The sequence below is a fragment of the Coregonus clupeaformis genome, chromosome 11 (genome assembly GCF_020615455.1).
Source record: "Coregonus clupeaformis isolate EN_2021a chromosome 11, ASM2061545v1, whole genome shotgun sequence".
NCBI classification, from domain to species: domain Eukaryota; kingdom Metazoa; phylum Chordata; class Actinopteri; order Salmoniformes; family Salmonidae; genus Coregonus; species Coregonus clupeaformis.
The window spans coordinates 10,067,427-10,089,399 of record NC_059202.1 but is presented as its reverse complement, the minus strand read 5'-3'; the positions used below and the strand labels follow the sequence as shown (position 1 = coordinate 10,089,399).

Sequence of the window (21,973 nt, the reverse complement as noted above, 5' to 3'; positions counted from 1 at the left end):
TTCATTTGATGGCATTGAGGGGTTTGCCACATCAGTCACCAGTTTTATTAATAAGTGCATCGACAACGTTGTCTCCACAGTAACCGTACGTATATATCTCAACCAGAAGCCATGGATTACAGGCAACATCCACACTGAGCTAAAGGTTAGAACTGCGGGAGCAGAACGCTAATCCGTACGCTTATAAGAATTCCCACTACTGTATAGTGCATTCGGAAAGTATTCAGACCCCTTGACTTTTTCCACATTTTGTTACGTTACAGCCTTTTTCTAAAATATATTCAATTATTATATGTTCTCATCAATCTACACACAATACCCCATAATGACAAAGCAAAAACAGGAATACCTTATTTACATAAGCATTCAGACCCTTTGCTATGAGACTCGAAACTGAGCTCAGTGGCATCCTGTTTCCATTGATCATCCTTGAGATGTTTCTAAAACTTGATTGGACATGATTTGGAAAGGCACACACCTGTCTATTACATTTACATGTACGTCATTTAGCAGACGCTCTTATCCAGAGCGACTTACAGTTAGTGAGTGCATACATTATTATAATTTTTTTTATACTGGCCCCCCGTGGGTATCAAACCCACAACCCTGGCGTTGCAAACGCCATGCTCTACCAACTGAGCTACATCCCTGCCGGCCATTCCCTCCCCTACCCTGGACGAATTGTGCGCCGCCCCATGGGTCTCCCGGTCACGGCCGGCTACGACAGAGCCTGGATTCGAACCAGGATCTCTAGACCACTGCGCCACTCGGGAGGCTATATAAGGTCCCACAGTTGAGAGTGAATGTCAGAGCAAAAAAAAAGCCATGAGGTCGAAGGAATTGTCGGTAGAGCTCCGAGACATGATTGTGTCGAGGCACAGATCTGGGGAAGGGTACCAAAAACTTTCTGCAGCATTGAAGGTCCCCAAGAACACAGTAGCCTCCATCATTCATAAATGGAAGAAGTTTGGAACCGCCAAGACTCTTCCTAGAGCTGGCCGCCCGGCCAAACTGAGCAATCGGGGGAGAAGGGCTTTGGTCAGTGTCAGCTTCCTGCCTCCTGTTTGTCTCCGGGCCTCTAGAGGTCATCTGTGTTCCCCTCTGCCTTAGTTCTTCCTCGTGTGTCCTTATTAGCTTTATCCAGGTCACCTGTGCCTTGTTTCCCCTAGAGTATTTTAGCTGTGTTTTTTCCCCTTGTTCCTCACTTGGTGTTTGAGTCCTGGCTATGTGTCTCCTGCTGTGTCCCACAGAGTCTTTCCGAGTAAGCTTTTCTAAGTTATCTTTATTTTGTTTTTCTCCCTCGTGGAGTTATTTTGTTTTGTCCTCCTGTTTTGTTTACTGTACCTCTGTTAGTATACCTCTTTCTGAGAAGAACTTTTGTTGGATTATTTTTGAAGTGCAAAGAAATACCTTTTTTATATTAAACCTACTTTGCCTGGAGTATTGCCTTGGGTGTTTCGTTTGGGTCCTACTATACCTCCTCTGTGGCTAAGGGGTAGAACACCCAACTCTCCACATCTGAGACCTGAGTTCAAGCCTAGCTTGTGACAGAAACACCAAGTCAATCATGGACCCAGAAACACTCAGTTCCAAGGACCTGTTGGCGGTGATCGCTCGACATGAGGCATCTTTCCAGCGCCATGAAGCCGTTCTCAGCCGACAGGAAGAGCTGATGGCTAGTCATTCTCAACTCCTGGCCGATATGATGAGTTCCCTCCGCCAGCTCTTTGAACGCCTCCCTGGTCCTTCCCCTTACTCCAGGTCACCCCCAGTGACGACAGGCCTTCTCCATCGGCGGAGCCCCGACTACCACCTCCCAAGCCCTTTTCTGGGGATCCAAGCTCTTGCCAGGGTTTCCTCACCCAATGCTCCCTCACCTTCGAGCTCCAACCCTCAAGTTTTCCCACCGACCGTTCCAAGATTGCCTACATCATTACCCTTCTTTCAGACAAGGCGCTCTCCTGGGCCTCTGCGGTGTGGCAGTCCCAGGAGGCCTGTTGTGACTCCTACGCTGCATTTGTAGAAGAGTTCAAGCGGGTGTTCGATCATCCTGTCAGTGGGCGGGAAGCTTCCAGCGCCTACTGTCTCTCCGTCAGGGTCCCCAGAGCACGGCAGATTTTGCCATTGAATTCCGGACCATAGCAGCAAGGAGCGGATGGAATGATGAAGCGCTGAGGGTCTGTTTTCAGGGAGGGTTATCTGAGCCCCTTCAAGATGAGTTAGCCACCCGAGAACCAGCTGGGGATCTCGAGTCCCTCATAGCCTTGGCCATCCGCCTGGACAATCGTCTAAGAGAGCGGAGAACGGCTCGCCGCCAGGGGTCTCAGTCCCAAGTTCCTCTGAGCAGCTCTGTTTCTCCTGTTTGGGCTCCGTCATTCAGAGCTTCCCCGGCTCCTGAACTGCTCCAGGATTCCCCGGAGAACATGCAGTTAGGCCGTTCCAGGCTTTCTCCCAACGAAAGGGAACGTCGCATGAGGGAACGTCGGTGCCTCTACTGCGGGGTTGCCGGCCACTTCCGCTCCACTTGCCCCGAGCTTTCGGGAAACGCCTGTCCCCGCCTAGCTACAGGAGGGCTGTGATGGGGGAAAATTAGAGCTCCTCCTACTAACGCTGTCTTAGCTATCCCAGCCACTCTGTCCTGGAAGGGCCACCAGCATCGGGTCCAGGCTATGATTGATTCCGGTGCCGCAGGTGATTTCCTGGATTTAACCTTGGCTAAGGAACTTAAGATCCCTACCCAACTACTTCCTCAACCCCAGGCAGTTACAGCCTTAGATGGCAGACCTCTGGAACCAGGAAAGGTTACAGAGGCGACTCAGTCCCTGCGACTTACCATCTTTCAACACCAGCAGGAGGAGACCTTCTATCTCATTGACTCCCCGAGTATCCTATTATCCTGGGTCACCCTTGGCTATGCAGACATAATCCCCAGATCGACTGGCCTACTGGCACCATTCTAAGCTGGGGTCCCACTTGCCAACTCACCTGCATGCTTCAGAGTCCCTCAGCCCCTAGTACCCAGTTTCAAGAGTCTGTTGACGTCTCCCGAGTCCCCAGTGTTTACCATCGGTTCAAGGCAGTGTTCAGCAAGTCCCGGGCTACTTCCTTACCGCCTCACCGCACGTATGACTGTGCCATTGATCTACTCCCTGGTTGCTGCCCTCCTAGAGGTCGGATCTTTTCCTTATCCTCCCCCGAGCACTCAGCTATGGACACCTACATTAAGGAGTCCTTGGCAGCCGGCCTCATCTGTGCCTCTACTTCCCCGGCTGGGGCAGGCTTCTTTTTTGTTGAAAAGAAAGACGGGGGTCTTAGGCCTTGTATTGATTACCGGGACTCAACAAGATCACGGTTCGGAATCGATACCCCTTCCTCTCATGGCCACTGCTTTTGAGCGGCTTCAAGGGGCTTCCATTTTTACTAAACTGGATCTCCGCAATGCTTACCATCTCGTGCGGATCCGGCCAGGAGACGAATGGAAGACGGCCTTCAACACGCCCACGGGCACTATGAATATCGGGTGATGCCGTTCGGGCTCACCAATGCCCCCGCAGTATTCCAAGCCCTGATTAATGATGTTCTCCGGGATATGCTTAATCTGTTCGTCTTCGTGTACCTGGGACGATATCCTCATCTTCTCGAGGTCACTGAAGGAGCATGAGGGGCATGTTAGCAGGGTTCTCCAGAGGCTCCTTGACAATCACCTCTACGTTAAACCTGAGAAGTGTGAGTTTCATGTTTCCCAGACTCAGTTTCTCGGGTTTATTGTCACTCCCGGCCACCTAGAGATGGATCCCAAGAAGGTCAAAGCGGTCCACAGCTGGCCCACACCTGCCACGGTCAAGGAGGTTCAACGGTTCATTGGCTTTTCTAACTTATATCGGAAGTTCATTAAGAATTTCAGCTCTGTGGTAGCCCCCTTGACGACGTTTACCAAGGGAGGAGGGACCAAGATTCACTGGGGTCCGGAAGCAGCAGGGGCCTTCGAGGATCTCAAGCGCCGCTTCACTTCTGCTCCGATTCTGGTGATCCCTGACCCAGAAAGACCTTTCGTGGTGGAGGTGGACGCCTCAGAGGTGGGGGTGGGAGCCGTCCTGTCACAGAGGGGTGAGGATGGGAGATTACACCCTTGTGCCTTCATGTCTCGCCGCCTGTCTGAGGCCGAGCGTAACTACCACGTGGGGGATCGAGAGTTGCTTGCGGTAAAACTGGCCTTGGAAGAGTGGCGCCATTGGCTTGAGGGGGCTCAGCATCCTTTCCAGGTTCTCACAGACCACAAGAACCTGGAATATCTCCAACAGGCAAAGCGGATGAACCCTCGGCAAGCACGATGGTCCCTTTTTTTTAATCGATTCCAGTTTCTCCTGTCTTACAGACCTGGCACCAAGAACGTCAAGCCGGATGCCCTGTCTCGAGCCTATTCTCCCGAGATACAAGAGAAGCCCTTGGCATCGATTATTCGAGGTCTAGGATCGTCGCACCTCTTCAGTGGGAACTAGAAAGAGGGGTACGAGAGGCCCTTGTCCATGAGCCCGATCCAGGCGGTGGTCCTGCCGGACGCCTGTACGTTCCTCTCTCTGTTCGGGCCCGCGTCTTGCAGTGGGGTCATGAGTCGCCCTTGACATGCCATCCGGGTAGTGCTCGCACACTGGAATTCCTCCAGCGGCGGTTTTGGTGGCCGTCCATCAAGAAGGACGTGCAGGTCTATGTTGGGGCCTGCCCTGTGTGCAACCAGGGAAAGTCGACACGACAGCGACCCCAGGGACTGCTCCATCCCTTACCTGTTCCTCGCAGGCCATGGTCACACCTTTCTCTGGATTTTGTTACGGGACTTCCTCCATCCCAGGGCAACACAGTCATCCTAGTGGTTGTTGACCCGTTCTCTAAGGCTGCCCGGTTTATTCCCCTGCCCAAGCTGCCCTCGGCCAAGGAGACTGCTGAGCTCCTCATGAACCATGTCTTCCGGATATTTGGTATTCCCCTGGACGTTGTCTCCGACCGAGGTCCCCAATTCTCGTCCCGGTTTTGGGGGCCTTCTGCAGGCTTATTGGGGCCACAGCCAGCCTATCGTCTGGGTTCCATCCAGAGTCTAATGGCCAAACGGAACGGATTAATCAGGATCTGGAGACCACCCTGCGGTGTATGGCGGCCAGTAATCCCACGTCTTGGGCCACCTATATCATTTGGGCTGAATATGCCCACAACACCCTCCAGTCCTCAGCCACCGGATTGTCCCCCTTCGAATGCCAGTTCGGATACACCCCCTCCATTATTTCCAGAGGAAGAGGCGCAAGTTGGTGTTCCCTCGGCCCAGCGCTTTGTCCAACGCTGTAGGCGGACCTGGAAGAAGGCCAGGCGACCCTCCTTCGGACCTCCCAGAGATACCAAAGTCAGGCTAATCGCCGCCGCCGGACGGCCCCTAGTTTCCGAGCTGGTCAGAGAGTTTGGTTGGCCACCAAGAACCTGCCCCTCCGGGTCGAATCCAAGATGCTTTCCCAGAAGTACATCGGCCCTTTCCGCATAGCAAGAAAAGTTAACCCTGTTTCTTATCGTTTGGTTCTCCCTCGCTCCCTTAGAATTAACCCCACTTTCCATGTTTCACTACTAAAACCTGTCTTGTCTTCTCCCTTTGCCCCCCACGCAGGCCCCCCGCCACCTCCCAGGATCATTGACGGCCAGCCAGCCTACACAGTGCGCCGGATACTGGACTCCCGGAGGGTCCAGAACTCTCTGCAGTATCTGGTGGACTGGGAGGGCTACGGGCCAGAGGAGCGCTCCTGGGTTCCAGCCAAGGACATCCTGGACCCAGGTTTGATCCGAGAGTTTCGCACCCTGAGGCCAGGGTGTTCTGGAAGGAACGTCAGGAGTCGTTCCTAGAGGAGGGGGTCCTGTCAGCTTCCTGCCTCCTGTTTGTCTCCGGGCCTCTAGAGGTCATCTGTGTTCCCCTCTGCCTTAGTTCTTCCTCGTGTGTCCTTATTAGCTTTATCCAGGTCACCTGTGCCTTGTTTCCCCCTAGAGTATTTTAGCTGTGTTTTTTCCCCTTGTTCCTCACTTGGTGTTTGAGTCCTGGCTATGTGTCTCCTGCTGTGTCCCACAGAGTCTTTCCGAGTAAGCTTTTCTAAGTTATCTTTATTTTGTTTTTTCTCCCTCGTGGAGTTATTTTGTTTTGTCCTCCTGTTTTGTTTACTGTACCTCTGTTAGTATACCTCTTTCTGAGAAGAACTTTTGTTGGATTATTTTTGAAGTGCAAAGAAATACCTTTTTTTATATTAAACCTACTTTGCCTGGAGTATTGCCTTGGGTGTTTCGTTTGGGTCCTACTATACCTCCTCTGTGGCTAAGGGGTAGAACACCCAACTCTCCACATCTGAGACCTGAGTTCAAGCCTAGCTTGTGACAGTCAGGGAGATCACCAAGAACCCGATGGTCACTCTGACAGAGCTCCAGAGTTCCTCTGTGGAGATGGGAGAACCGTCCAGAAGGACAACCATCTCTGCAGCACTCCACCAATCAGTCCTTTATGGTAGAGTGGCTAGATGGAAGCCAGTCCTCAGCAAAAGGCACATGACAGCCCTCTTGGAGTTTGCCAAAAGGCACCTAAAGGACTCTCAGACCATGAGATACAAGATTCTCTGGTCTGATGAAACCAAGATTGAACTCTTTGGCCTGAAAAGCATCACGTCTGGAGGAAATCTGGCACCATCCCTAAGGTGAAGCATGGTGGTGGCAGCATCATGCTGTGGGGTTGTCTTTCAGCTGCAGGGAGACTAGTCAGGATCGAGGGAAAGATGAGCGCTCAGGGGCTCAGACTGGGGCAAAGGTTCACCTTCCAACAGGACAACGACCCTAAGCACACAGAGAAGACAATGCAAGATGCTCAAGGAATGTGGAAAGGCTTGCCAACTATCATTGATTACAAAGGGAAACCCAGCCACTCGCTGCCCAGTGACACAAGCCTACCAGATGAGCTAAATGCCTTTTATGCTTGCTTTGAGGCAAGCAACATTGAAATGCATGAGAACACCAGCTGTTCTGGATGACTGTGTGATCACTCTCTCCGTACCAGGATGCATACTCAGAGCATGTGCTGACCAGCTGGCAAGTGTCGTCACTGACATTTTCAACCTCTCCCTGACCCAGTTTGTAATACCTACAGTACATATTTCAAGCAGTACACCATAGTCCCTGTGCCCAAGAACGCGAAGGTTACCTGTGTAAATCACTATCGCCCTGTAGCATTCACATCTGTAGCCATGAAATGCTTTGAAAGTCTGGTCATGGCTCAAACCAACATCATCATCCGAGACACCATGGACCAACTCCAATTCGCATACTGCCCCAACAGATCCACAGATGACACAATCTATATTGCACTCCACACTGCCCTTTCCTACCTGGACAAAAGGAACACCTACGTGAGAATGCTGTTAATTGAAAACAGCTCAGCATTCAACACCATAGTGTCCTCCTAGCTCATCACTAAGCTAAGGACCCTGGGACTGAACACCTTCCTCTGCAACTGGATCCTGGACTTCCTGACAGACCGCCCCCAGGTGGTGAGGGCAGGCAACAACACATCCGCCACGCTGACCTTCAACACGGGGGCCCCTCAGGGTGCGTGCTTAGTCCCCTCCTGTATTCCCTGTTCACCCACAACTGTGTGGCCGTGCACGACCCTAACACCATCATTACGTTTGCCGACGACACGACGGTGGTAGGCCAGATCAACTACGACTATGAGACAGCCTATAGGGAGGAGGTCAGAGACCTGGCAATGTGGTGCCAGGACCATAAACACTCTCTTAACATCAGTGAAACAAAACACATTTCTACAGCTGAGAGCATCTTGACTGGCTGCATCACCTCTTGGCATGGCAACTGCTTGGCATCCGACCGTAAGGAGCTACAGAGGGTAGTGCGTATGGTCCACTACATCACTGAGGCTGAGCTCCCTGCCATCCAGAACCTCTATACCAGGCGGTGTCAGAGGAAGGCCCTAGAAATTGTCAAAGACTCCAGCCACCCAGGTCATAGACTGTTCTCTTTGCTACCGCATGGCAAGCGGTATCGGAGCGCCATGTCTGGGACCAAAAGACTCCTGAACAGCTTTTACCCACAAGCTTTGCATTGACACCCTTTTTTTGTTTTTGGACTGACTCTATTGAGCTGGCTCTATGCACACTCACTGGACTCTACCCACACATTAACACATACTACACTCACACGCACAAACACACACTCACACATAGACACACTTTTACACCCTTCACATACGATGCTGCTACTCTATCCTGATTGCCTAGTCACTTTTACCCCTACCTACATGTACATATTACCTCAACTACGTACCTCGTACCCTTGCACATTGACTCGGTACCGGTACTCCTTGTATATAGCCTCGTTATTGTTATTTTATTGTGTTACTATTTCCTTTTTTTATTTAGCTAATTCTTCTTACTTTTTAACTCTGCAGTGTTGGAAAAGGGCTCGTAAGTAAGCATTTCACAGTAAAGTCTACACCTGTTGTTATCGGCAAATGTGACAAATACAATTAGATTTGATTTGACTTTGTTTACTGAGACAAAGCTCTGCTGATAAGTCTGTAATGTTTTGTCAGAGCGTGACTAAAAGTGTTCTCTCTGTCAGTTCTGGACCACGCAGGAATGATGCTCTATCTCTGAGGGGAGCCCACTCCTCTCCCACTCCGCAACTAATGACTGTTTACCAGGCCTCAGTGGCAGTACATGTCTTCTGGGTCGTACTTTAGCATGTGCCTGATGAGCAGATCTTATACAAAGCATAGAGATACAGTTGAAGTCGGAAGTTTACATACACTTAGGTTGGAGTCATTAAAACTCATTTTTCAACCACTCCGCATATTTCTTGGTAACAAACTATAGTTTTGGCAAGTCGGTTAGGACATGTACTTTGTGCATGACACAAGTCATTTTTCCAACAATTGTTTACAGACAGATTATTTCACTTATAATTCACTGTATCACAATTCCAGTGGGTCAGAAGTTTACATACACTAAGTTGACTGTGCCTTTAAACAGCTTGGAAAATTCCAGAAAATGATGTCATAGCTTTAGAAGCTTCTGATAGGCTAATTGACATAATTTGAGTCAATTGGAGGTGTACCTGTGGATGTATTTCAAGGCCTATCTTAAAACTCAGTGTATCTTTGCTTGACATCATGGGAAAATCAAAAGAAATCAGCCAAGACCTCAGAATTTTTTTTTGTAGACGACCACAAGTCTGGTTCATCCTTGGGAGCAATTTCCAAACGCCTGAAGGTACAACGTTCATCTGTACAATAGTATGCAAGTATAAACACCATGGGACCATGCAGCCGTCATGCCGCTCAGGAAGGAGACGCGTTCTGTCTCCTAGAGATTAACGTACTTTGGTGCGAAAAGTGCAAATCAATCCCAGAACAACAGCAAAGGACCTTGTGAAGATGCTGGAGGAAACAAGTACAAAAGTATTTATATCCACAGTAAAACGAGTCCTATATCGACATAACCTGAAAGGATGCTCAGCAAGGAAGAAGCCACTGCTCCAAAACCGCCTTTAAAAAAGCCAGACTATGGTTAACAACTGCCCATGTGGAAAAATATCGTACTTTTTGGAGAAATATCCTCTGGGCTGATGAAACAAAAATATAACTGTTTGGCCATAATGACCATCGTTATGTTTGGAGGAAAAAGGGGGCTGCTTGCAAGCTGAAGAACACCATCCCAACTGTGAAGCACGGGGGTGGCAGCATCATGCTGTGGGGGTGCTTTGCTGCAGGAGGGACTGATGCACTTCACAAAATAGATGACATCATGAGGAAGGAAAATTATGTGAATATATTGAAGCAACATCTCAAGACATCAGTCAGGAAGTTAAAGCTTGGTCGCAAATGGGTCTTCCAAATGGACAATGACCCAAAGCATACTTCCAAAGTTGTGGCAAAATGGCTTAAGGACAACAAAGTCAAGGTATTAGAGTGGCCATCACAAAGCCCTGACCTCAATCCTATAGAAAATGTGTGGGCAGAACTGAAAAAGCGTGTGTGAGCAAGGAGGCCTACAAACCTGATTCAGTTACACCAGCTCTATCAGGAGGAATGGGATAAAATTCACCAAGCTTATTGTGGGAAGCTTGTGGAAGGCTACCCGAAATGTTTTACCCAAGTTAAACAATTTAAAGACAGTATGTAAACTTTGACCTAATGTGATGAAAGAAATAAAAGCTTAAATAAATAATTCTCTCTACTATTATTCTGACATTTCACATTCTTAAAATAAAGTGGTGACCCTAACTGACCTAAGACAGGGAATTTCTACTAGGATTAAATGTCAGGAATTGTGAAAAACTGAGTTTAAATGTATTTGGCTAAGGTGTATGTAAACTTCCGATTTCAACTGTATGGCTTACTGCCCTATAAACACGTCATCCGTGCGGCATGCAGCTCAACACCTGAAAAGGCCATACATCGGATAGTAGCATTATTGTGGGCAAGGAGAGACATTAGAGCTGGTGGGAACTGTGTGTGTGTATGTGAGTGTGTGCGTGTCTGTTTGTGTGTGTGTGTGGGGGGGTGCGTGCGTGCGTGCGTGCGTGAGTGAGTGAGTGCATGTGTGCTAAGGTGCAGAGTCAGTGCAGTTGGTCAGTCCAGTTCAAGTGTTTAGCAGTTTGATGGCTTGTGGATAGAAGCTGTTTCTGAGCCTTTTGGTCTGAGACCCGATGCGCCGATACCATCTGCCCGACGGTAAGGGAGTGAAAAGTCTGTGGCTGGGGTGCTCAGGCACCGTTTTGAGTAGATGTTTTGAATGGGTGGGAGCACGGTATGGAGGTGGTGTTGTTGCCAATCCTCACAGCCTGTTGTCTGCCCGTCAGGAGGTCCAGGATTCAGTTGCAGAGGGTGGTGTCCTAGTCCAGGACCGAGCTTGGAGGGAACAATAGTGTTGAATACTGAACTGTAGTCAATGAACAGCTTTTTCACCAGAGTACAAATTATACCGTGACATTCGGGGGTCAATTTTTTTTTTAAGGGACTTTCTTTTTTTTATGGGCCTAATAGTAAAGACATGTATTTTAACAGTAAATATGTATTTCCTTTTTTTTTGTCATGAACACAACCAGTCATGATGTTTTCATATGATTGACAAACAAATCACTTCAAAAAGTAGACTACCTGCACACGTTTGTCCACTCCAAAATAATTCCAGCATCCAAACAGTGCACTGTGCGCCTGCCATTTGATGAAGGGAAAGAGACATCTGTTACAAAACACCCAAAAGTGTAATCATATTTGGTGATTGTCATTAGGCCTACACTCTTGTAGCCTGAATTAATTAATGCGTCTTGCTGACAAATCAACATTTTTTTTTAAAGAAATGTCGGGACACCTGAAAATGGGCTGAAATATGCGACGCAAACACAGCTGTGTCTGTCCCGAGCTCACCGGCGCAGGAAACTGTGAGGGCCCAGTTTATAATGTTGCAAGTTCGCTAGTGGGCTGGACCCAGTCGATACAATGTTGTAAGTGTGCTAGTGAAAGCTCAAGACAGACAGTGAGAGAGTCAGAGTAGAGAGATGAATGCAATTGAAAGAACTTGAACCAACTGTCACTGGTTTAAACCCTGACAGAGAGGTGGGGGTGTTTGTTTAATTTGGAATAAGCTTCTATTTTCATATTTACCACTGTAGCAGTATAAAATTGCCTTTTAAACAAATAGGAGAATGGTTAAATTAGAGACCCCCTCAAAGTTAGACTTTTGTTGCATTTAGGGGAGCTCAGGTCTCCCCCTTCCCCCCGCGCAATGGAAATGGCATTGTCCATGGATCTGTTGTAGTGGTAGGCAACTTGGAGTGTGTATGACATGCTGGCCTTGATGTGGGCCATGACCAGTCTCTCGAAGCACTTCATGATGACTGGGGTGAGTGCGACAGAGCGATAGTCATTTAGGCATGTCACATGGTTTTCTTGGGCACTGGGACGATGGTAGTCTCCTTGGACTACAGCCTGGGACAGTACACTCCCCCCGTAAGTAATTTTCCCAGGCTTTTGGCTGGGCATGCGGATCTCAGTGCGGTTTGTGTGGTTTCTATGGTATCATGTAATTGGTATCTGTTTTTTCCATCCCTGATGTTGTGCTGCCAGGAGATGTGCTCCAACAGGAAACGAACAACCCCCCCCGTGTATGGGTTTTAGGCACATGTTGTGCATGCAGCTTTGATGTGGATCCAGAGGCTGACATCATTGTTATTCGGGGCAGAACAGTTCAGTCACGGGAGCTGGGAACTCCTCCTACAGAGGTGCTGGTATGTCTATCTCTGACCCCTGTTCTATTACCCTGCTACCCTGTTGCCTTACTGCCCCCTCCATGTCACAGGTCACATACAGCAACAAGACCTTAGGAGAGGTAATACACTATCACAGAAACACAAGGAGCCTGTAAAGGACAAACAATATTGACTGATACCCCACATCCAATAATGTGGCTGCTCTGACTGTGTAACGATCCCGGCAGTCTGAGTCGGGTCCTGTCGGTGGACTAGTTTTTCTGCTCGTGATCTCCAGTTTCCCGAGGGTTCTGGAACGCTCCGGGGAGCTCTCTTGATTTCCGCACCTGCATCCCATCAGCAATCTGCACACCTGGTCCTGATCATCACCCTTCTTAGGCTCTGGCCTAACATCCATTCCCTGCCGGATCGTTAGCCATGAACAGTAGGTTTACCAGAGTATCAGTCGTAGAGCTTCTAGCGTTAGTTTTGTTGTTTTGCACCTTGTTGGTTTGTTGTTTACTTACCTCCGTTTTGTTCCATCTGCAGTCACTCGTCCGGAACCTTCATCCAACCTCTGCCTGGTGGTCGGCGGCTGCCGAGCCATGATTGGATCAACCACTGCACCCCCAACAACTAATCAACGCCGCCCGCTCTGTTCCCTGGATTATTCAGCATCACTCTTGAATTTGTAAATAAACACTCACCTTCGTTTTCAACTTACCTTGTCCTGGTCTGCTTCTGGGTTCTGGCTTTGTAACTCGTGACAGAACGATCCGGCCAGTAATGAACCCAGCGGACCTGGACTCTGTTCGCCATGCCATTACCCATCAGGAGAAGATGTTGGGCCATCATAGCACGGAGCTACAGGAGATCGCGTTGGCAGTTCGGAACCTTTCTACCGGTCTGACGGAGGTCCAGAACCAGCGCAAGTTTCCGGTGGAGGATCCACTACCGGTTTCACTCATCTCGCCTGCCGCGTCTGGAGCGGTGTCCTTCCGTGAGCCCAAGGTTCCGACGCCGGATAAATATGAGGGGGAGCTGGGAAGATGCCGTTCTTTCCTTATGCAGTGTGGGTTAGTGTTCGATCTACAGCCCTACTCTTATGCCACAGACAAGGCTAGGATAGCCTTTGTGATTGAGTTGCTGCGTGGTCGAGCGCTGGAGTGGGCTTCAGCCGTTTGGGAACGACAAGACCCTGCATGGCTTCATACCAGGGGTTCACGGCCGAGATGAGGAAGCTTTTCGACCATTCCGTCCGAGGGAGGGACGCAGCTAGGCGCCTGTTTTCGCTTCACCAAGGAACTCGCAGCGTGGCCGACTTCGTGATCGAGTTCAAGACGTTGGCTGTGGAGAGTGGGTGGAATGAGGAGTCTCTGCAAGCGGCCTTTACCAGGGTCTGTCGGAGCAGCTCAAGGATGAGTTGATCTCCTATCCGGAGCCTAGTGACCTGGACAGCTTGGTAGCCTTGTCTATTCGGGTGGATAATCGAGTCCGAGAGCGAAGGAGGGAGAAGCAATGGGGTCCGTCCAATCGATCAGCTTCTCAGGTTCCAGTCGGGTCGGGATTGGACCAGAATACGTCGATCATCGTCCACCACACAGGATTAGTGGAGAGGTCCTGTCTCCCGATTCGGAACCAATGCAAGTAGGGCGGCACGGGTTAACCAAGGAGGAACGCCAACTCAGACGTAGGACTAACTGTTGCCTCTACTGTGGTGGTTCGGGACATTACCTCGCCACCTGTTCCCGGCGGTCGTCAAACTGCGCGGCTCGCTAAAGTTGGGAGGACTTTTAGCGAGCCAGTTTCGACCTCTCAATACCTCTGTCAGACCCCGTTTCCCGGCTACCCTTGTGAACAGGAATCAGAGCTTAGCGATTAACGCTTTATCGATTCAGGTGCCGATGGAAGCTTTCTTGATGCCGAGTTGGTGGAACAGCTGGGGCTTTCCAAGGAGCAATTGCCGAAGCCATTGAAGCGACCACTCTGAACGGCAGTAGTCTGGCACGTATCACGATGAGGACTGAACCGGTTAAGATGCTGTTGTCGGGGAATCATTCGGAGATGATTTCATTCTTCATTCTGCCGTCTTCCCATGTTCCTCTGGTCCTTGGATACCCCTGGCTGAAGGAACACAATCCCACGTTCGATTGGGTGACGGGCAAGGTAACGAGTTGGAGCCTTGATTGTCATGCTAACTGTCTCAAGACTGCCTGTCCCCATTCGGTTCCCAGTCAGGTGATTGAGGCTAAACCCCAGATTTGTCCCTGGTTCCCCGAGACATATCACGATTTGGGGAAGTGTTCAGTAAGCAGAAGGCTCTGTCACTCCCTCCCCACCGACCATATGATTGTGCCATCAACCTGTTCCCTGGAGCTGTCTACCCCAAGGGAAGGTTATACAGTATCTCCCGCCCTGAACGTGAGGCTTTGGAGACCTACATCAAGGAGTCCCTAGCTGCTGGTCTCGTTCGTCCCTCGTCATCACCCCTGGGGGCAGGATTCTTCTTTGTGGGTAAGAAGGATGGCTCTCTTCGACCGTGTATTGATTATCGGGGGTTGAATGACATCACGGTCAAGAACAAGTATCCCCTGCCCTTGATGAGTTCTGCCTTCGACTCCTTACAGGGTGCTACGGTGTTCACCAAGCTAGACCTACGCAATGCGTATCACATGGTCCGGATCAGAGAGGGAGACGAGTGGTTGACGGGTTTCAATACACCGATGGGTCACTTCGAGTATCAGGTGATGCCGTTTGGACTGACCAATGCTCCAGCGGTATTCCAGAGGATGGTGAATCGACGTCCTGAGAGATATGATCGGTCTCTTTGTGTTTGTTTATCTGGATGACATTCTGATCTTCTCGAAGGAACCTTCCGACCACGTCCAGCATGTCCGGCAGGTTCTGCAGCGATTGTTGGAGAATCGCCTGTTCGTGAAGGCCGAGAAGTGCGAGTTTCACGCCCACACGACATCCTTTCTCGGGTACATCATCTCCAGGGGAGAGATTAGGATGGACCAGGAGAAGGTTAGAGCGGTTCTGGAATGGGCCCAGCCCGGTACGAGATTGCAGCTCCAGAGATTTTTGGGGTTTGCGAATTTCTACCGCAGATTCATCCGGGATTACAGCCGTGTGGCCGGCTCCGTTAACTGCCTTGACTTCCAGTATCAGGAGCTTCAAGTGGAATCCGGAGGCGGATCGAAGCGTTCTGGATTTGAAGAGGCGATTCACCAACGCACCGATTCTCTCTCAACCGGACCACGGCCCGTCAGTTCGTCGTTGAAGTGGACGCGTCTGATGTGGGAGTTGGCGCCATCCTGTCGCAGCGATGCTCCACGGACAGTAAACTCCATCCCTGCGCCTACTACTCTCGTCGCCTTCGCCTGCGGAGAGGAATTACGATGTGGGTAACCGGGAGCTTCTCGCGGTGAAACTTGCCTTGGAGGAGTGGCGCCACTGGTTGAGGGGGCGGAGCAACCGTTTATTGTCTGGACTGACCACAAGAATCTTGCTTACGTGCAATCGGCTAGACGTCTCAACTCCCGTCAGGCCAGGTGGTCGTTGTTTTTCGGACGATTCAATTTTTCCCTGACGTTCCGACCTGGATCTAAGAACGGCAAGGCGGACGCCTTGTCTCGGATGTTCTCCAAGACGGAGGAGAGTGGGTCCAAGACCGAGACAATTCTCCCCCGGAACTGCGTCGTGGGAGCTGTTAGGTGGAAGATTGAGGAGGAGGTGATGGCGGCCCTTCGGACGCAGCCCGGTCCCGGTAACGGTCCACCCGGTCGGTTGTTTGTGCCTGAGTCGGTTCGTCCTGCGGTCCTCAAATGGTCCCACGCCAGCAAGATGGCTTGTCACCCTGGCGTGGCTCGGACGATGGCGTTTCTTCGCAGACGCTTTTTGGTGGCCTGCCATGGCCGAGGATACTCGGGGTTATGTTGCTGCCTGTCCAGTGTGTGCGCAGAATAAGAGTACCAATCGGCCCAGCTCTGGACTACTTCACCCCCTTCCTATTCCCCGCGACCATGGTCGCATCTGGCCCTGGACTTTGTCACTGGGTTGCCCGCTTCTGAGGGGAACACGGTCGTTCTGACTATCGTGGACAGATTCAGCAAGTTCGCCCACTTTGTGCCAATTGCCAAGCTTCCCTCTGCCTCGGAGACGTCCGAGATCCTGGTTAGGGAGGTTTTCAGGGTCCACGGTTTGCCCAGTGATATCGCTTTCCGACCGTGGCCCTCAGTTTACCTCTGCTGTCTGGAAGTCCTTCTGTTTGGCCATTGGAGCTACAGTCAGTCTCACATCTGGTTTTCACCCCCAATCTAATGGTCAGGCGGAGAGAGCCAACCAGAAGATGGAATCCACGCTACGCTGCCTGGCCTCTTCCAACCCCACCTCCTGGGTCTCTCAGTTGCCTTGGGTTGAGTATGCCCACAATACTCTCCCCTACATCTGCCACTGGGATGTCTCCCTTCCAGTGCCTGTATGGTTACCAACCTCCCTTGTTCCCTTCTCAGGAGAAGGAGCTCTCAGTGCCTTCTGTTCAGGCCCATATTCGCCGTTGCCACCGGACCTGGCATCGGGCCAGAAAGGCACTCCTTAGAGTTTCGGACCGGTATCAGCTCCAGGCGAATCGTCGCCGGATCCCCGCTCCCACCTATACCATCGGAGATAGGGTCTGGTTGGCCACACGGGATCTTCCTTTACGGACTGAGTCTAGGAAGTTGTTACCGAAGTTCATTGGTCCGTTTGTGGTGGAGAAGGTGATCAATCCGGTGGCAGTTCGACTCAAACTCCCGAGGACGCTCAGAGTCCATCCCACCTTTCATGTCTCCTGCCTCAAGCCTGTTTTCCTCAGTCCTCTGTTGCCTCCTCCGCCTCCTCCTCCTCCTCCTCGGATGATCGGAGGTGGTCCTGCCTACACGGTGCGACGCATCATGGATTCCAGACGGCGGGGCCGGGGTTTCCAGTATCTCGTGGACTGGGAGGGGTATGGTCCTGAAGAGAGGAGTTGGATTCCGCGGCGACAGATCCTAGATGCTGACCTCATCCGTGACTTCTACCGCCTCCATCCTGGCGCTCCGGGGAGTCCGCCCGGTGGCGTTCGTCGGAGGGGGGGTACTGTAACGATCCCGGCAGTCTGAGTCGGGTCCTGTCGGTGGACTAGTTTTTCTGCTCGTGATCTCCAGTTTCCCGAGGGTTCTGGAACGCTCCGGGGAGCTCTCTTGATTTCCGCACCTGCATCCCATCAGCAATCTGCACACCTGGTCCTGATCATCACCCTTCTTAGGCTCTGGCCTAACATCCATTCCTGCCGGATCGTTAGCCATGAACAGTAGGTTTACCAGAGTATCAGTCGTAGAGCTTCTAGCGTTAGTTTTGTTGTTTTGCACCTTGTTGGTTTGTTGTTTACTTACCTCGTTTTGTTCCATCTGCAGTCACTCGTCCGAACCTTCATCCAACCTCTGCCTGGTGGTCGGCGGCTGCCGAGCCATGATTGGATCAACCACTGCACCCCCAACAACTAATCAACGCCGCCCGCTCTGTTCCCTGGATTATTCAGCATCACTCTTGAATTTGTAAATAAACACTCACCTTCGTTTCAACTTACCTTGTCCTGGTCTGCTTCTGGGTTCTGGCTTTGTAACTCGTGACAGACTGATACACACTGGGCTCGAAATGTGCTTATTGTGCACAATATGGTTGGCCAAAAACCAAATACTACCCATAAACCAGCATGCACGCCACCCCTGGCAGTATGCCATCACATATCAATCCACTGGAGTGTCCCTATAGGTGTCCATTCTGGGTCAATCTCAAGGTTGCTCTGCAGCCTCTTAATTTGTTGTGTATAAAACGTCAATGTTGACCCAGGTCCAGGCTCACATCTGTGGAGCCACACTGCCTTCCATTCCTCTCAGCTCTGATTTCACATCCAAATGCTTTGAGTGTGCGTGTGTGTGTGGACGTGTTTAACTATACTTGTGGGGACCAGAAGTCCGACTGTGTGTGTGTGTGTGTGAGTGAGCGACAGCATGGAATCGCTGTGCTGTGCTAAAGCAGTGAGTTAACATTGTATTAGAGATTAATGCTGTCTCCATGTGGGGATCATCTCCATATTTCCCTCCTCCTGCTGACTGTTGATGGCTGCATGTGTTTGTGTGACAGGAAGTGTTGTGACTCAGGAGCCTTGTGTCTTGTGGCTCCGTCACTGTTGTGGTCATACTCTTTGTCTGAGTTTTATGACACGAGCAGTTGTGTCAGGAAGCACTGCCTATCAATAGGATGACATGTTGCATCTGCTACCAAACAAATGTTCCCCGTTGGCAGAGCGGAGTAGCTGTGACACTGGCTGTGGAAAAAAAGCTGATTCCTCAGCTATAGTGTGTTTGTGTGTGTGCGTTTGTGTGTGCGTGTGTGCTGACTGTCTGTGCTCCCTGGCTGCCCACAGCAGCAGCTGTCTGGTATTTTGGTGCCTGAGCGATTTAGCGGCCGTGGAACAGGAAACTCCCCTGGGTGTTGTTGTGTATGTGGGGATGGCATGTGTTGGGGTACTGTAAACTGTGCACACGTACGGACTGTGATCCCAAACATAGATCTCAATGGACAACCTCTGCAATGCTTTAAATAAACCTCAGTCCGATAGGAAACCACAAGTCAATTTCAATACAAACCCCCGTTTTGGGTCTTGGTCAAACAGGAGTCTGAAATTTGCACATTTGTTTTAGATATTTGGTCCGTTAACCCTTTCAGACAATATAATATAATATTTTCCAAACTCAATTTCCCACCAATTGTCTCGTCAATGGCAAACTCTCCATATCCTTTCTCCCATCATTCATTATTCTCTTCTCCCCCTCTTGCCTCCCCCACCTCCACTCTGCCCTTTCCCCTCATCATCTCCCCTCATCCTTCATCTTTTTCTGCTCTCCCCTCTCCCCTTTTCTTTCTCCTTGCATTCCTCTCCACTCTCCCTTTCTTCTATCTGCCAGTGAACTTGGTCTCTATTTCTGACTGCTAACTACCCATTAGCCTAAACCAGCCTCCTGTGGATCTTAGCCAGATAAGCTGTGAGGAGACACATCATTGACTGACTGTGTAGGAAGAACCGAGGTCCTCAGGGAGCACAGTGGAGGGAGAACACCACATTCAACAGAAAATAATGTCCAGGCAGCTGACTGAACTCAGCTTGAGCCTCAGAGAGTAAGGGATTGTCTGTCTTTGTTTTTATCTCTGCTTCTCCATTTGTCTCTCTCACTCTCACCCTCTCTCTCTCTCTCTCTCTCTCTCTCTCTCTCTCTCTCTCTCTCTCTCTCTCTCTCTCTCTCTCTCTCTCACCCCCCTCTACTCTCTATCGTCTCTCTCTCTCTCTCTCTCTCTCTCTCTCTCTCTCTCTCTCTCTCTCTCTCTCTCTCGCTCTCTCTCTCAATCACTCTCTCTGTCTTGTATTCTCACTCTTTTTCTCTTTCTCTCTCAATTTTTCTCTCTTGTGCTCTCCCTAAAGACTTGGCTCTAGTGTGTAAGCACTGCTCTTTAAAAACTCCTACAGTCCAACCGTGGTGCCGGCACATTTTGGACTTCTATACCAACCATTAGTCTGTGTGATTAACAGGAGCTGAGCTAGAGCAGTGTTTTTGAGACAAGGCCGGATCACGAATGGTTTGAACTACAAACTATTATGACCCATATATGAAACGCTGAGACACTCACGATCATGTACATGTAATCTGTTTTGCTGTATGATGCTCACAAGCCACACAAGAGTAATTAGAAGGTAAGGAGTTTTTCTACATAGAAGATCATAGGAAATCCCAGGACATAGTGTTATTAATACTGTAATAAGTTCACATAGTTGCTGTCACAAACTCCAAACTCCACACAGTTATCACTGACTAGTTGAGTCAGTTCTGTACTTACAGCCTTCATATAAATTCATTTTTAGCTTGGCAGACCTTTTTGTCAATAAAACTCATGAATGCAACTTTTATTAAAAAACAATGTGTGTTCTACTTGTACCCCTGGTTGTCCTGAAAATAAAATGGTAAAACACTTAATTGTGAGGCTAAATATAAGGGCTGGACTTGCAGATAAATTAAAGTAGTGAAAAAAACACATATTTTTGCTGGGGTCCTCGGGCCTGATGAGGTTGAGAAAAAGCTCCAAACCCACACCCTTCACTCTAGGCACAGTTGCATCGTGTTTTCTGTGTTGCTCCACCAATTTTGTCCGTCATCAACTAATTGCATAACGATTATAAAGTGACTGGTGCATAAAGAGTCAGCCTCGCTGCCAAATTGCTGTTTAAGATCAGGTAAGTAGTCAACTCGGGTATAGCTCTCATTGCCGAAGGGAGGCGTCTTCATTACATGCATTTAAAACAGCTGTAGTCTACCTCATACTTTTTCCCCCCATTATGCTTTATTTTACTGCTATAACACCTATTGAAGGTGTTAGTTATATTGTCTGTGTCTGCTAAGGGTTCAGGAGGTGAGGACATGTCTTTGGACAGGTCTGGCAGACACTGTATGCTAGACACATCAGCAGAGACTGCACCATTTACTCCCTGCAGCGCTTCAAATGGTCACTGAGGGCCAATGGACAGATGGTTCTGAGCAATCCTCATCAACAACACTCTGTCAATAGACACCAACTGCCAAACTTTTAACAGGACGATTAGCAGGCTCGGAACAGCTCCATCTATTTACAAGGAATGTGTGTCTTTGTTTGGGATCCAGCACATATCTCAGATAAGAGATGATCAATTTAAATAAAATAATTATCTCAGCAGATGTGAGATCATGTTGCACAATAAGTAAAAATGGTAGTAAAGAAAGAGTGACAATAACAAGTTGAAAACACTAAGAGGTTGATCCATGCAGAATCCCATAACAGTATCCCATAGCAGGGTCTGTAAGACAAACTAACAACAAACTCTCTTTCCTCCCTCTTCAAAACCTCACTCTGAAAGCTTTAAGAGTAGGGAGAGAGAGCGAGAGCGAGAGCGAGAGCGAGAGCGAGAGAGAGAGCGAGAGAGAGAGAGAGAGAGAGAGAGAGAGAGAGGAAATAAAGACTGGATGGAGAGTGCTGGCTTTTTGAGAACAAAGGGCACAGACAGAGAGACTCAGAGAGAGCAGACAGATAAAGACAGGGAGAGTAGATAGAGAGATGTCTTGTATTGCCGGGGCTCTTACCATATGGCCATGCTGTCCCCTGGGGCAGTGAGATGAGGATGAGGAGGGTGATGAAGAGGAGAGAGCCGGGGGTCTCGGGGGAGCGGTGGGTGCCGGTGTGAGAGAGCGTAGGGGTCCCCCTGTAGGTTCTCCACAGCTGCAGTCCCTGTCCCGCAGAAAGCATGCTGCAGTCTGGAGTTCTGTTTACTTTCTGAGCTCAGCTGGTTTGACATCACCCTCTCTCATTTACTCTCTCCCCCTCACTTCGTTGATTTCTCTTTCTCCACCCTTCTCTCTTTCTTTCCTTCCCTCCCTCTCTGACTTTGTTTCTCCACCTTCCTTCCTTCCTTCCTTCCCTCTCTCTCTCTCTCTCTCTCTCTCTCTCTCTCTCTCTCTCTCTCTCTCTCTCTCTCTCTCTCTCTCTCTCTCTCTCTCTCTCTCTCTCTCTCTCTCCCTCCCTCTCCCATTGGATTCAGGTTACAGCCGAGCCTGGTAAGGAGATTCCAACGGGCCCACTCAACTTTTCAGAC

At 49.8% G+C, this 21,973-nt stretch overlaps 1 protein-coding gene across 1 annotated transcript in view; it reads right to left on the bottom strand.

Moving 5' to 3' along the window:
* The window catches only part of LOC121576399 (inactive serine protease PAMR1-like), a 69,906-nt gene extending 48,169 nt beyond the window's left edge, over nt 1–21,737 (bottom strand). The window contains exon 1 of the mRNA XM_041889501.2: nt 21,465–21,737. Coding sequence (XP_041745435.2) covers nt 21,465–21,627 — 163 coding nt within the window. The 5' untranslated portion in view covers nt 21,628–21,737. The remainder of the gene's footprint in view (nt 1–21,464) is intronic.
* Nucleotides 21,738–21,973: the final 236 nt, after the last annotated feature.